The sequence below is a fragment of the Bacillus rossius genome, chromosome 1, assembly GCF_032445375.1.
Source record: "Bacillus rossius redtenbacheri isolate Brsri chromosome 1, Brsri_v3, whole genome shotgun sequence".
Classification (NCBI taxonomy): domain Eukaryota; kingdom Metazoa; phylum Arthropoda; class Insecta; order Phasmatodea; family Bacillidae; genus Bacillus; species Bacillus rossius.
In genome coordinates, this window is record NC_086330.1 from 95,711,294 (window position 1) to 95,727,976 (window position 16,683).

General features: G+C 32.9%; 1 protein-coding gene across 3 annotated transcripts in view; it reads right to left on the reverse strand.

The window, feature by feature from the left end:
* Window positions 1-6,657: 6,657 nt before the first annotated feature.
* The window catches only part of LOC134540437 (DNA topoisomerase 2), a 132,864-nt gene continuing 122,838 nt past the window's right edge, over window positions 6,658-16,683 (reverse strand). For all 3 annotated transcript variants that reach the window (XM_063383190.1, XM_063383207.1, XM_063383199.1), the window contains exons 24-27: window positions 15,423-15,514; window positions 15,160-15,249; window positions 10,613-10,746; window positions 6,658-7,808 (exon numbers count right to left, since the gene is read on the reverse strand). In XM_063383190.1, coding sequence (XP_063239260.1) covers window positions 7,668-7,808; window positions 10,613-10,746; window positions 15,160-15,249; window positions 15,423-15,514 — 457 coding nt within the window. In that variant the 3' untranslated portion in view covers window positions 6,658-7,667. The remainder of the gene's footprint in view (window positions 7,809-10,612; window positions 10,747-15,159; window positions 15,250-15,422; window positions 15,515-16,683) is intronic.

The following is a 16,683-nucleotide window of genomic DNA, read 5'->3' on the forward strand; positions in this document are numbered from 1 at the left end:
TCTAAAATCATTATTTAATATTTAAGTACGGTATATGTTGTATTGAGTTTTTTGACAGAAGGAATCACATAATACCTACAATTTTAGCTATTTATAGTAAAAGTAAAATAATCTAAATTTTATTTTTTATTATTAAATGATACTTTTTTTTTCTCTCCAACTTTTTTTAAGTAATTTTCATGTATTGTTATTTTATACACATTTATGAGGATGTTTAGCGAAAAATTAGTAGAAAAGAGAATAATGAACTAAAATAATTGGAAAATTCTTATATTTTATTTAATTTTTCTAGTAAGAGCAAGCAGGTAATTTTATTATAATTAGCTGACAATACATTAATATATTCATATATTTGGTCAAACTTAGCATTTATTTTTTAGTTATCTAAGATTTTATTCTTATTTTAAAGTACTATGGGCTTTGCAGGTTTATTTACACACATACATACTTATAAAGACATACATTTTTAATATAAACAGCAAAAATTGCGTACCTCATTGACAATGCCAATAAAATACAACTTAAACCTATGGAAAATAATGTATACAAAGAAAATCCTATTCAAACATTAAGAAAAAAATGGAAAGACCTACTTCCAATATTTTGACGGTAGTCCATTTAAAAATAAAAGTTTGGACAATAGTTCTCCACTCAGACGGTTTCTTTTTTCCATGATAGTGTTCCCTGCCTTAGAAAAAAAGTATTTCAGCAGGGACTGAGGTGGCAAGCACAATTAGATATTGCCTTGCTAATATACTTTTTTGGATAAACATTTTTTAGATCCTCCCAAAGTTCTAATGGATTAGCTTTATGGTTGGCTGCAACAGCGATATTTCGGAGTCCAAATCAACACTAGATGTCAACTGGGTTGCAGCCATTTTCTTTACACTCTTCAATACTAGGGTCTTTGGTGCGACCATAAGTCTGTGGAATCCGTATGTACATCCACTTCAGGTTCTGAATCCGAAGATGATTGTACATGTTTTGTTACTGCGGCAAGAAGCTTTTTTATTTGATTCAGAGCTCTTGCTGATGAGGCTGGTTGTTAAAAATTAATGTTTTTAAATCTAGAATCTAAAAACATAGACATAGAAAGTAAATGCGCCTGCTCTCGGTCTTTCAATCTCTCGCCAAATTCGATCAGAAGACTGGACTTCAGATTGATGCCAATGTTTAGCTTTGGGACACTTTAAGTCATTGACTGAAGAAAGCAATTCAGCAGAGGTATTGCTATGCCCCCTGTGGCATAGGTTTTGCCAGAGATTTCTCTTGTCAGATGCTCTAAATAAGACAATAAGTTCTTCACTTCTTTGGCACTTTCAAGCTCCAAAGCAGTCAACATAGGTGGAGAATCAGGTCTATAAACAAGAATACTGCTGACAATGTTTGACAGGATTAAAAAACGGTCTATGATGTAGTATGTGGAGTTCCAGCGTGTCTGGACATCCAAAATCATTTTTAAAATGTCTCCCGTTAGTATCCCTCTCATCTTTTGCTCCTCTCTCAATTGGTCACTGGCATTTACTGAGCGCTTGATAAACTTTACAATATCTTTAATTTTTTTTATCAACTCATCTAAACCTAGTTTTTTTCATGGCAGATTCTGTCAAGTTAATTGAATGTGCTAAGCATCGGACATTCTTATTTTTTCCAAATGAGTCAACTGCTGCTTTTACCATTGCTGCCTCATTATCGGTTACAACACAAAAAACCTTTTCTTTTGGTATAGACCACTGGTTCAAGACTGACAATATCTGGCTACCTATACAATCTCCTGTGTGAGATGCCTCTAATTTTGATACACCAAGTGATACTGACTGAATTGATGTACCATCAATGAAATTGACTGTCACGCCCAAGAAGCAGGTTGTTATTATGTTTGACCAAACATCAGTGTTGATTGTGAACTGTTCTACATTTTCAATTAGAATTTTGAAGTTGTTGCTTAGTATGCAGAATTTTTCATTAATCATACTCTTCATCAAATTTATTGTGGGTACCTTGTATAAAGGTACAGCTTCCTTCATCAGACGTCTAAAACCTTCCCCATCTACCACTGACAAAGCCATTCCATCTTTGCAAATAAAATAGAGCAGCCCTTGAGTGATGTTGCAGTGACGTGATCCACCCTCTGTAACAAAACAAAAGTGAGTTACAGTTACAGAGAGAATTATTTTTAGAAGTATAAACTATTAAAAAATAATGTCAAACACTTAAAGAGTGAGTGTGAAAACGAATGTAAAATTAAATGTCGATTAGGATAGGTTAGCTTCATTACAAATACTTTAAAACATTGTGGATGGTTGGTTATATTAGGTAAGTATAGCTACATTAAAAATACTGTAAAATCCTTTTATGTTTGCTTAGGAAATAACAATTTATGTAGCTATCCAGAGATAGGAAACCGTTCACATGATTTCACAGTATCTTAAATGCAGCTATACTAACCAAATCATACATTCACAATGTTTTAAAGTACCTATTCATAATGTAGCTAACCTAACCTAATCGACCATTAGAGTTGTCCAAAAAAAAAAAACTATCACAGACACACACAGCAAACAAAAAATGTCGGTGGCCGCACCAATGTACAGGCATGTTAATGAATAAACGGCGATTTCTCCTTCACGTGTTGGAATTTCGTATCTCCGTAAGTTGTGTTGAATAGAGGAATTTTTATAGCACAAAATAAAAGTATTCCCGAATTTTTAATATTTTTTTTATAGAAGAGGGGATAGTCGAGATAATTACCTTCCCTTATCTCAAATTGAAATAAAAATTAAATAGGCCAATTAAAGTACTATTAATATTACTAACCTGAAAAATTTTTCATCTTTCCAAATGTTTGATGGATAGATGATTGAATAATGTAGATCCACTCGATGTTAGATGCGTCGACACAGTATCATCAACGGATTCTTTCGTTGCTGCAGTTGAAGACGACGAAATCGGCTGAGATGCTGATTGTTTTTCAAATGATATCTTAGGAAGACTAATTGTAGTTGGACTCGATTTAGTTGACTTGCTAGGTGTAGGCCTATCTGCTATTTCATCTTTTAGTTTATGAAGTTTCAGATGAGATTTTAAATTGGATGTATTACCAGAAGTTTTTACCAATTTTTTTTACAAACATTACACTTCGCATCTGTTTTAGTAAGTTTTGTGAAGTGCCTCCATACATCACTCTTAGGACCCATACCGTCACATCAAACACTGAATACAAAAATAAAACTGTCACATTACAACACTGAAAATCTGCTTACGAATATAAAATCATTTACTAAACTAGACGTTAATCAGTCTATGCATACGTCCACATATCTACTGTTCACGTCAACAAATGTCCTTATTGCCAACAGTCACCTTGTAACTTCATTGAAATCTTAAACTTACTAATCTATGAAATAAAATTCCCTAATATGAACTCCAACATTGCCATTTTTTATCTCATTTTAAAGAATTATTTATCTTTCCGAAGCTTTCAGTCAACTATTATTTTTCTGCTGAATTTATTTACAGATAATATTAATATCTTTTTTACTGACAAAATAAAACTTTATTTAAAATTCGATATTATCGGAACAAAATATTTATATCAAGATAATATCGGCATTAAAATATTGATGCTAAATTATCGATAGTTTGAACATGAAATATCGATATTTCCGATATATCGATATATCGGAAATATCGACATTTCCGATATATTGATATATCGTCGCCATCCCTACCCAGGGTAGAATGCTTGGTGAGCACCTCGCAACTTAGCATTTCTTACATTCAACTGATCTCTTAGCATCCGCTGGACTTTTTATAATTTCTAAAACCTTTTCGTATCTGCGAGGCCTACTCCGAGTGGCCGGCTCGTTTCAATAAATATTTAAGTTCATTTTGAACGTTTAAACACAAACCGCGTCTTAGACTCACGAGGCCAGGCCACGAGGTGACCTGGTCAGCCTGTAAACCAATTATTTCCCACCGTTGGCGTTATTAACAGGTTTAGGGCCGGTTTCACAAAGTTTGTTTAAAGTTTCGATTATCTAATCGAACAATTAATTTAAACAGGACATTAAAGTACTGATTATCATTTGACTGTTTCCCAACGTACTTTTAACGAGTGTTTAACTAAACAATGGTTAAGGGAAATATGGCAACCAGGCGATGACGTATCGGATCGCGGTTGGCTGTCGTGCTACCTTCGTTTGTTACTTTTGGCCAGTGTGCGATAGCAAGTAACTTGACGTAAAAAGGAATTTTTATGTTGGATACAATATTTCCTTTTATATTTTTATTCCTTTTATACGTCAAGTTACTTGCTATCAGAAGTACCAAGTCGGTGCTCCGTGCCTCAATACAGCTATAAGCTTGGTTAAACAGTAGGGATTCACGTAATTTTTTTTTGTTATTTAAGTTTTAATAATCTATGACGTGACTGTCATGTGACATTATCCAATTGCAAAAAAAAAAAAATATATATATATTTCATACTAGTAAACAAGAAACAATGGCACCAACAGCATGAATGCAAAGGTATAGTGATGGAAAATAAAAATGGCGATTACTCCTAAACTATTTGGAATATCTTATCTCTGTTTTTTTATTAAATTCAGGATGGTTTAGAGAATGGAATGAAATTTTTTTATGATTTTTAAATATATTCTTTAAGGAATACCCTTAAACTACACACTACGTAAGTCTTCATACCTGTAGAAATAATTTTGATGTGGGTACAGTCAATACCTCCTACTACTTTTGGAAACCGTGCCACATTGTAAGATTCTTCATGTAACAGCCGATTTTGTTCATCTGTCTCGGGAAGTGCAATATATTCTCTGCGCAGCATTGCTATTACAAGAGTAACCTTTTTTACAATACGACATACAGTGCTCTTGTGTAAACCGAAGTAATCACCAACAGAAATTAAAAATCTATCAGATGCATTAAACCTTAAGGTTACTAGAAGTTGGTCAATAGGAAAGACAGAAAAATACCTGAAAACAAAATACTTGTTTATACTAACATGTTTACATAGAAAAATAAATTTCAAATGAAAGCTCACACAAAAAGTACTTTTTTTTTTTGCTTATAATAGCTTAACAAGAAAAAAGCCATCACTAACCTGTCTGTGGGCACTTCCAACTGTCTTTCTATTTTTTTCAACAGTGCTAGGACCGTATTTTTGCTAAGCCGAAACCTCATTGCAAAATCACTCATTCAATTAAGCCACTAATAACAATTCAAAACTTATTTTACTTGTTATTTAAAAAAAAAACACATGTACCCATCCAAGGAACTTTTTAAACTATTAAATGTATTTTATATTAAAAGATTGTTTATTAGAGCTGCAATAATTAATATGTATCAAAGGGATAATCAGTTAAATTAACTTACAGAAAGTCACAGGACACCGATTTTCAAGTTAAAGTTTCACAGTTGAAATGCGATATTGAAAATGGTCCAAGCCACGTTTTTAGTGAGCACAAAAATTGCAGTACTTTAGGGTACTTCTGCGATGGTCGAAAAGACGACGAGTCAAACCAAATTATATAGATCATACCGGTTATAAATAAAAAACGCTTAACTTTTTTGAAGAAAATGCTGCAAAACTGCACTAGAAGAGGAAAAGATATAGCAAATGTATCGACAGTGAACTTGACAAAAATCTTTTTGATTGGATTGTGCAAGCACGCTCTAATAACATACCCATCTCGGGCACAGCACTGCAAGAAAAAGCACGAATGGAGGCACTAAAGTCTAGGAATTGACAATTTTGAAGCCTCAAATGGCTGGCTCACACGCTTCAAAGCCAGGTGGAATTTAACGTTACTAATGAAAACCAGATGAATTAATTTTACAAATTTTAAATAAATTAAAAGTACTTATTTTTCCTGTGGATTAAGACATTTAACAGTACTTATGTAGTATGCATACATTTTTTGAAGATGTTTGGTACAATGGAATTTTCTTTAGTCTATATAATCATAATGAAAAATATGTAACAATTTTTTTATATTAAAAAATTTTTATTTCAAATCCTTCGACATTCCTTTGCACAATATAAGCTTCGCTTCGCATTTAAAAAGAGACCTTCGCACATGCCTATATTTTATTACTTGTAACTGAAAGAACAGTTGGTGAGGTTAGATTAACAACATTTAAAATACTCTAAAATAGTTTTAACAGTTGGTAAAAATTGTTTTGTGAGATAAGGTAATATAGTAATGGTTAAAATGCCATTTTCCCAATTTATTTAATGTAAAATGATAAATTTTTAGGCATATAGAATTAAATATTTTAAATTAACTGACCTAATGATATTTTAACAACACATGACTAAAATTCAATGCTTTTATTTTTGAACTTTACAAACGACAATTCAAAAAACAGCCACATGACATCTATGAAATTTAAGCAAATCATAGTTATCAATTATATTATAGTATAATATAGGATACACAAAATATTTGCGAGACAATTTTTTTATGTTTAATAAAAGTATGTACACTGTCTTAAGCTTTCAACAGACCACGATACAAAATAAATACATTTAGTAAAAATCTACACAAACATTTGCTTATAAAACTTAGCAGTAAGTTTAACTGAGTTTGAAATGTATGTGTGTGTGTGTACAGGAAATACAGTTTCACATGATTTATAAATTTTTTTTTTTTTTTTAAGTATTTCACACAAATATGCACACTAGTCCTTACTTCCACACAGGTCATTACCAACTTATTACAGTGTCTTCTCAAGTAGCACACATCTAATTATTTATAAACTTACATCTGCAATGCTATTTTACTGAAAATCTGCACAGAAAAAAAAATGTATTTTGTACAATACCAAATGTTAAACACAATATTGAATTCATATCAAGACTCAAAACAATATCATGAGTATCAATTACATTTCTAAAAAGAAGCTCCTCCTTTGTAAAACTTGTGTATATGTAACAGATATATCACAAAATTACAAGGTACAAGGTAATAAAAGTACTATTAACTCACGTTTTGAACTTAGCCAAGAAATAGTACAATTTTTTCATACTTTCACATGCAAAATTCACAATAATTTGTAAAAAAAAAAACACATTAGTTAAAACATACACAATGTTTTAAGTATCAATACTGAATCACAACTTACTGTGCTAAATGCAAAAAAAGTATTATGTTTTATAGACTATCTTAAACATGTCAAATCTAATGGCAATGGTTGAACAATTACTTGTTCCTACATTCACATTAAACTCACTTTTACTAACAAACACAAAGGGACAAGGGACAATCAAGTTCTGAGTAAGTTATAAAAATTCAAATAAAAATAGCACAAACAGTGAAATACTTAAAACATTCCCATGAAACGATTACAAAACGTTCTTAAAGTTATGAAATACACACTCTATTAAACATTACAATGTACGTCCTTATGTCCTTTTTTAAAATTATATTCCGGGTTACATTCCCATTTTACGGCAAAACGTTCCACAGAAATATTCTTATGTGAAATTTCACTTGACGAATACCACTGACATGCACATCTAAAATGTGCCAACACATCACTAAGTCCTAATAAAAATAATTATAAACAAGTCTTTAAGTAATCAACAAGTACACCTGGTGCTTGCACGAGTCTCGGGTGCCAGAATACGGCACAGCATGGCACGGCACCTAGTCTGAGTCGACGTCTCCGTCTGAGTCGTCGTCAAAGGTGAACTTGGTGGGCTTGCGCGCGCGACCGCTGAGCTGCTTGCGCGGCGCCGAAGTCTCACTGTCCGATGTGGACGCAGCAACCTTTTTGCTCTTCTTCGCCTGGGCGCGACACAAGCAGAAATGTTGAATGCAAACACTTTCCCTTGCAGGGAATAAACTACAATAATATAACAAAACCCATAAAAATCCCATAACATTCCTGCACAATCATCTCGAAAATTCCAGTTTTCCTTTACTTTTATAATTTTGATGCAATGCAATAATGCATTCAATGCCAGGAACAAGATATTCTAATAAGGTTTCAGGATCAAATGAAGGTAATTTATAGTGAAAAAAGCTAAAAATGAAATTTTTATTATTAAAACGTTGTAACAGTATTTCAGTGCATTTTCTCTTGTACGAGTTTATAACATCTCCTATACAGAGTGAATCTGAATTCAACTGACAAACTTCGGCTACAGGTTCATAACATAAAAATAAGTTGTAAACATATAGTCTAAAGTGCTTCTCAGGACTGGCATACGTCTTTAAAGTTGCAGCTAATCCTGCAGTTTTTTGACAATAATAGGTAAAGACCAGAATTGCAATGCATTCGTCTATTCAGTATTTAGTTTAAGACCAGCAACCATCTGACTAAGAAGTGCTTCTACAGTATGTGTAGTTCAATGGGAACTTTATTCTCGTTTCATGGATTATGTTCATGTTGCTTGTATACGTGTTTAAGAATTTTGCAATATTTATAAATAACTGCAATTATAGTACCGTGTTTTATCGCATAATCGTCACACATTTTATACTAAAATCAAGTTTGAAAAGTAGGGGTGCGACTATTATGCGAAAAAAAAAAAATTCTTTTGTTAGGTAAAGTTATTCATAAAAACAAAAACCCATTAATGGAAAGTAAATTTATTTAAAAAGTAGAGTATACAATAGCACTCCAAACAATTTAAATTAATAAGTCATGCAACAATAAACATTTCAACTTTATATAGAAAAACAAAATCTGTAACCCGAATGCGAGCCTGAACTAACGTGTAACTATCATCGTTACACACTTACCACGAAAGAGTGCGGGCCATCATATGTAGTTAACTCGGCACTCGACAGAGAGCACGTGTTGCATGCAATTGGCGAGATATTGCTATTCGACTACGTATGCGTGCTCTGTATGGGAAGCAACATAACCAAACATGAATGATGCCAACTAGCACTGGCTACATTTTTATAAGTGGTACACCGCGGCGATGCAGACGAACAGAAAAAGGTTATAACGTTTAAAAACGTCATTAAAAGAAAATTTACACATTAGACAACTTCGTATTTCCGTAATAAGTAAGTGGTAATGTCAGAATAAATATTAGATTTCTACTTTAAGATACATCGTTTTATATGGAAAAAATACCTACACAAAGTGATCAGAATTTAATGGGAGGACCAAAACCATCATGTGATGTTTACGTGAGAATTTTTTTTATCCAAATTTTGACACCCTAAAATATTGGTGCGACAATTGTGCGATAAAACACGGTACATATTGTGACTGGTATATACAAAGAAAAGAACTCCACTATTATTGTGATGAACTACTTGCTGGTGTTTATAAGCCTGTCATAATGACTTTGCTTTTAAAAGAAGCAATAACTCAGGATGGAAGGTTAAGATGTTATTAATGAAATAAAACAAATGGTTTATTAAGCAATGGTTTTTTATTTATTTTCTAAAATATGATTCAACCAACTTGTTTTTTTTTATATCTGCTCTCATGACTTATTTGAGGTTAGTTCTATCCTAACACAAAGGCCACACAAGTTGCTTTCCTGCACAAATCTTAAATTTATGCTAGTTCCCTAAAATATGATGAATAGAGGTTTTATACTTGTATACCAAGCCTCCATTAATAAGATGTATAATTTTTAACTGAATAAAATTATAAAAGCTTTGAAATTAAGAATTTGATTTTTTTTTTACTTAAGTTGTTTGCCTTCCAACAAATAAAAACACCAAAAGATCCAAAATTTTGCACTTATTTATCATTCTGCTGTTTGCTTGTTCCTCGTGAAAGAAGTACCTGATTCCACTATTCTTTTGAGATGTATTTCATTCCTGACGTTTTAGTTCTGAAAACTTGACTTCTCCGCCACTTTTCTGTATCCATTGGTGGTATTAAACCATAATTTATTTTAAAATGTAAACACTGATTTTTATTGGTTTACAAATACAACAAAAATGTACCTAAAGAGTTTTTATAAATTTTGTGGCAAGATATATTCTGTTATTAACGAACATTATGTTATTAATGTACACTAATCCATATCATAAAAACAAATGAAAAATTGAATACTTTATTATTGTTACTCCATTCGGTTATCAAAATACATGTATAAAAGGTAAAATTTATAACTAATAAAATGTATTGAATATTTAATTTAACTTGCAATGGGTCAGTTCCCACCCCCCTTCCCAACCAATTTGTATTACAATATTTTGTAGATGTTGGCATTCCTGTGGCGACATACATATTTTGTACCGTTGAATTATCGGGACGTGTAGCTTTAATGAAGCCAATTATTTAAAACTATTTATTATTAACGTTTTAAAAAATGCTTTGCAGTACATATAAATATGAACATACTTATACATTAGAAACAACAACATTGAAAGTTGGTGAAAAACAAAGCACTTATAACAACTGTGACAAAACAAGGCATGCATGTAAACATTATAAATAAATTAAATGAATAATTTTTTATTTTTGACCTCCAAATATGAACAGTAAATTAATTGCTATTCCTAACTATTTGTGGACAATGTACCAAAGGCCAACAAGATACCACACATTGCCACCTGCCCCTCAACTGAGAGGCAACTCTATCTTGCCCCACCCAGCCAGGAAGTGACCTTACCTTAGGTGCAAATGAGCCGTCTGAATCTTCGTCTGAAGAATCTTTTTTCTTTGCTGCCTTCTTCTTGGCTGGAGCCTTCTTCGCTACAGATTTTTGACTATCTTCTTGTTGCCACAATTTCTTCTTTTGTGGAGCTACAAATGCAACCGGACTTTTTAAATAACAAAGAAAAAGGCAAAAAGCAACACACAACACTCTCTCTTCCTACGGACATAAGTGAAAACAAGTATTTCACATTATATGTCACTTAAGCCTGCCAACCCAAAACACATTACCATATTTCCCATAGCTACACGAACAATTTATAAGGCACATATGGCCTGTATAAGAAATCTTACGAGATTTCAGCGCAGGGTTGAAAAGCTTGAGGCGTACGTGGGATAATAGGGGAAGTAGAGGTAGAGGGGGGAAATAAATAATTATCAGTGAGGAGTTGCACACTTCTGTCATGTATTATACAACCACCCCTGAAATAACACCCTAATTCGTTTAGGGAAAACAGAGTGATAATCAAAAGTGCTAACCAAAAATGTTTTTCCAATAAGTGAGTACGTTAAACAAAATACGTGTATATTTGTTTTCCAACAATGGAAGTGTGTTTGTCCTACATATTTTAACCATGATACTGCTTCTGACAGTCAATTTACACTATTAATTATACGTCTAAATACATTTAAAAAACTGAATTACATATGGAGAACAAAAATCTTAAAATCAAAATATACTATAAAAAATCACAGGCTGCATGTTTACATACCAGGTCTATGACATAACATTTCCTTACTAAATAGGCGCTAAATTTTTTTAGTTACAAAATAAGAGTAATGTTTGTTATTAATACAAAAGATATGTTTCAATTATAACTTGATTTAAGAATCATAAACTTAATTTTTTCTATTAAGAAGAAATATATTTAACCCATTAATGTAATTCCTGACACTGTTGTTCACTAAATGCATGTGTGCCATGAATAGTTAGCCAAGTGACTTTTCACTAGCGCATCCTGGATGGCATGAGGTGAACTAACCATGCAAGTTTCTGGCCTCTCTCACCAAAGTTGCTGCTGACTTGCAGGATGGCATAATATAAACATTGCACGAACACTCGGGGTTGGGCGTACAAGATATTTACGTGCAACATAAACCACTGTTCTACGTCAAACGGACTAAAGTAAAAAGGAAATGATGAATGCATTTATTTTCAGGAAAGGGCAGAGTATTTTTTCTGATTCCTTATATTATTCCTTATATTATTAATTTGTTGCACTGTGTTTAATGTTACTAGTATAATTGCCATTGTGCATGACTAGAAATAAAAATTAATGTAGATGAAAAAGAGAGCTACTTCCAATATATGATAGTGCTACAGTAAACCACACTAATTGAACTTTGAGGGGCTGGTATACCTGTTCAAAAGATGTTGACCATTTGTGTAACAATTGAACCTAGCAAAATCATAAGAAAAGCAACAAAAGGTTTACCAGTAAAGAATGAATGAATCTAGAGAAATTTTTTTCCTCTGCTGAAATATCAAAACAATAAAATCATAACTAATATTATAATTAAGACAAAAGCTACTTACTCCAGGTTGCTTACATATTTTTAAGCATATTTTTCTGTGGGTTGTAAGGATGTGGATGTACTCAAGATACAACGAAAGATTCCCAAATGACTGATATTTCACGTTTTGGTCTTTGAAGGATAACTTACAGGATACACTTGCATGCTCGGATGCTGAAAAAAGTGAGGTTATGTTTCCCTCAGAAGATTAGTTATGGACGATGTTGAATTTCAATGATGTCTCTCGTACACAAAAATGTTTTTCACTGTTTATTTATTTATACCTTACGAATTCACGAGACATTTGCCACCCTCTGGCGACCACAACATTTACAAGTTGAAACAGTATTTTCCTTACAACGAATAAGCTTCATTAATTTGAATCATACACTGACTGGCCGAAAATTGAATATTAAAAACAGTTCGAAGTTAAGTCCCGCAATTGCACTCAACTTTTCGGTACAATGCCGAAGGAATATGTCCTCGGAAACAATGAGGATTTTACTAAGTCATGTTTTGGGTGATTACCAATAACTGTAGTCACTAAATTCTAATTTATGACAAAAAAAAAAGTTGATTATAAACCGGTGATGCCCGGACCACAGCCGCGAAATTGACTCTTTAAATATTCATAATATCATTATGTTTTGAACCACCTACTCAACTACCCACCTCCTCAGCCGATGTGTAGTAGATGACGAAAAAACCAAAACGACTAGAGCTGTAGCAAACCGTATGTATTCGTTACTGAGTAACGGGTGCGGCATCTAGTAACGAGTAACGAAACGTTACACACGAATGCATTTCGTTACTCGCATCTTTCGTACGTTTCACGCATGCGCGCGCGTATTCGTTACAAAGAACGATGTTTGTTTATTAATAAAAGTATGATTTGGAAATTCGTCGTCCAAGTTTTTTACTGTTTATTAAAGGTATTGTGTGTGTAGACAAAGTTTTAGATTCGAACAGAAACAACGTAAGAAAGTATTTTTTACAAATTATAAATATGTATGTTTTTGTTTTTTATAATCGCGTATTTTCACGTTTTATGTTCTTATCTTAAAATATATATTATAATAAAGCCGCTCTAATGAGAGTTAATTGTTTCTTGGTTAACAAAAGCTGTTAATTATCAAATATTTTTAATTGTTTATATTCGATTTATTTTTATTTACGTGACGTCATACTGTACGCGTACGAAATACGACTCGATTTGATGCTGTTACATAACATAGCATGTGCCATGTCATGCGGTATCAGAAGTAACGAGTAACGATACGAAAGTAACGAGTACTAATTGTTATAGTAACGAATACATACGGGTACACATTTTTTCGTTACTTTTACACCTCTAATTTCGTTACTCGCATGTTTCGTATGTTTCACGCATGCTCGCGCATATTCGATGAATTTACGTTACAAAGAACGATGTTTGTTTATTAAGTAAAGTATAATTTGGAAATTCGTCGTCCAAGTTTTTTTACTGTTTATTAAAGGTATTGTGCGTGTAGACAAAGTTTGAGATTGGAGCAGAAACAACGTAAGAAAGTATTTTTTACAAATTAGAAATATGTATGTTTTTGTTTTTTTTATTATCGCGAATTTTCACGTTTTTTTATTATCTTAAAAGAGATAATATAATAAGGCCGCTCTAATGAGATTTAATTGTTTCTTGGTTAACAAAAACTGTTCATTATCAAATATTGTTAATTGTATATATTCTAATTATTATTATTTACGCGACGTCATACTGTACGCGTACGCAATACGACTCGATTCGTTGCATGTTATGCCGTTATGCGGTATCAGAAGTAACGAGTAACGATACGATAGTAACGAGTACCGATTGTTATAGTAACGAATACATACGGGTACGCTTTTTTTCGTTACTTTTACACCTCTAAAAACGACACACGGGTCTCAGGAGAGACCAAGAAATGCACCATGACGCAACTTTCGGCCAATCACAGCACAGTATCAAACACTCCTTCCAACACCAGCAAATCACAGAACAAATTACAATACATGAAAAAACCCTGTACACACATAACTCGGGGCTGCCCTTGATCTGTCTCTTTTCAAATCAAAATCAAAATCGGGAGACTCCCAAAATATTTTCTCACGCTAGTTGCTCTGTTTCTGCCTTACACCGGTTGCATCATTATCGTTTTATCACCTCAGCGTCACTGTGTCGACGCACGCCGTTCTTTCTCACTAACTGCCACGCAACTGGCTCTCATGATTGCATCATCCCACAAAAAAAATTACAAAAGAAAAATATGTTACCGTGCATTTACGCATATAAACATAATATTTAAAGCTTAAAAACCATTTTAAAACATATAAAAACTTAATTATTTATGTGGAATTCTGTAAATTTACAGTTACATGGCTGTTTCATAATAAAGCAAATATGTAGGCTTAAACAATACACAAATATTAAAAACGGTAATTAATTGAGTAATTCATAAAACATAAGCAAACACAAATACGTATTAACCTGGAAAACAATTATAAACGGTAAAATATTATCATCAAAGTTATTTGAAAAGATCAATTATTGTAAGTTTCGATGATTTACCACAGTTAGGTTATGTATGATGCCTGAAAATTATTTAAACAACTTATATACTGTATTACTGTTAAAACATATTATTCATAAAAACTTAAAGAAAAATTGGGGAAGGCACTGTCCTGCAATACTACAGACTGTCGGATGTGTGTCACCAGACACACACAAGGGCTTTCTATGTACGTAATGCGGAATGACAAACTGATAGACTAGGTTCTCAAAATGCCAAATGATGTTCAGGTGTGTTAATTTTCAAAACTAACCCAAATAGCGGAAAAATGATGCTATACTTACCAGGAAACTATCAAATAACATAATTTCCTTTTATGCTTTTATTTTAATGTACTCAATCTCGAAAAAGAGAGGAAAGTTGAAAGTCAAAACATTAATCATTTCAAAAATAATATAAAACTGACCTTTTTTCTTAGGTTCAGGCTTGTCTTCCTTTGAACTGCTGCCAACCAATGAGTCAAACATTGACTCGGACGTATTTAGAGGTACTGCGCCTGCAAAAAAATAAAAAATAAACAATAATAAAAAAACTAATATATACATTTTTTTCAGTAAAAGAAACATATAACCTAACCACATGGCTGTTTCAAACCAGAAGGAGAAAAAATGGAATTGATTTTTTAAGTTGAACACACTGCAGCAAAAATTATTTTATTGTTCGGCTTACCTTTCTTAGACTTCACCTTCGATTTTGGGGCATCAAAATCACTGTCTGTATCACTAACGTCAATGACCGTCTGTGATTCTGCAACTGCATCACTAAAATAGAAAAAGAACAAGCAAGGCATGTCACACAAACCTAGCAAAAGCCATGAATTTTCTACAATTAGTACTGCAAAAATGAAAATATAATAAACATTAAATTTCAATTTTATATATTTAATTTTTGAATTGCCTTTTTAAGTAGACCTGTGCGAATATTCAAATTTTTGGATACAAATACGAATAATAAACTATTCACTTTCGATCTGACCTCGAATACTGACATTTTGAAATAATGAATATTAGTTTGCTTACGACCACTTGACAAAGTATACCTTGTGAGTTTGTCATACACACACGTTTACTGGTAAGATTAAGTAATTTGTTATTTTTTTATGTTTAATGGGACTTCATAACCAAAAAATGAACAATAAACTACGTTGTAACATGCAACAAGTATGACTTTTTTTTTAACTATTGTGCGACTATACAGCAACTGAAAAAATTGCGTAAACAATTCAAAACACATGCTATATTTGTCATTAAAACTTGAAAACAAAATATTATTTGTATTCTATTCATCAAACACACCATAGTGGGAAAAAAATAAACATAAACAACCATAGACTACAACACCAGAAAACACTGACACTTGATTGAGATGGGCATTAAAAGAAGAGATGGGCATTAAAAGAAGTAATCGTCATAGTTTCACCGGTGTAAATAACTAGTCACAACCGCTCTAACACCATGTGATACAGTATTTATTTTATTTATTTGCTGTACCTATTTATGACGAAACAGACTTGCGACCCAAAAGTATATATAAAAAAAGTAATTATTTAAAATTCAAGATGAAATTTGCAAAAATTGTGTTTATCATGTTACGAATGCAGACAGGACCGCGACGCAAGCCAGATTCAGAGCTGGCCGGCAGCTCTGCACAGCCACTGACATAACGCACTGTCCATTGACGTAAGGCATGCCACGTGTGCCTGGCCGGATTACAAGAATCTTGTTACCCACGCCATCTCCCCGCGCATCGTTCCGCCTTGGGCTATTGTAACATATAGCAGTCTGGAAATTCCGGGCTTACAGAGGCTGCCGTGAGGAGTAACGTGAATAAGTATCGCCATTCTCAATGTTTCGGGCGTTGGGTCGGCCCTGGATGACGCGACTCGTCACAGCCGCTCTCATCGGTTCGAGAAGGGCGCCACAGGTATATA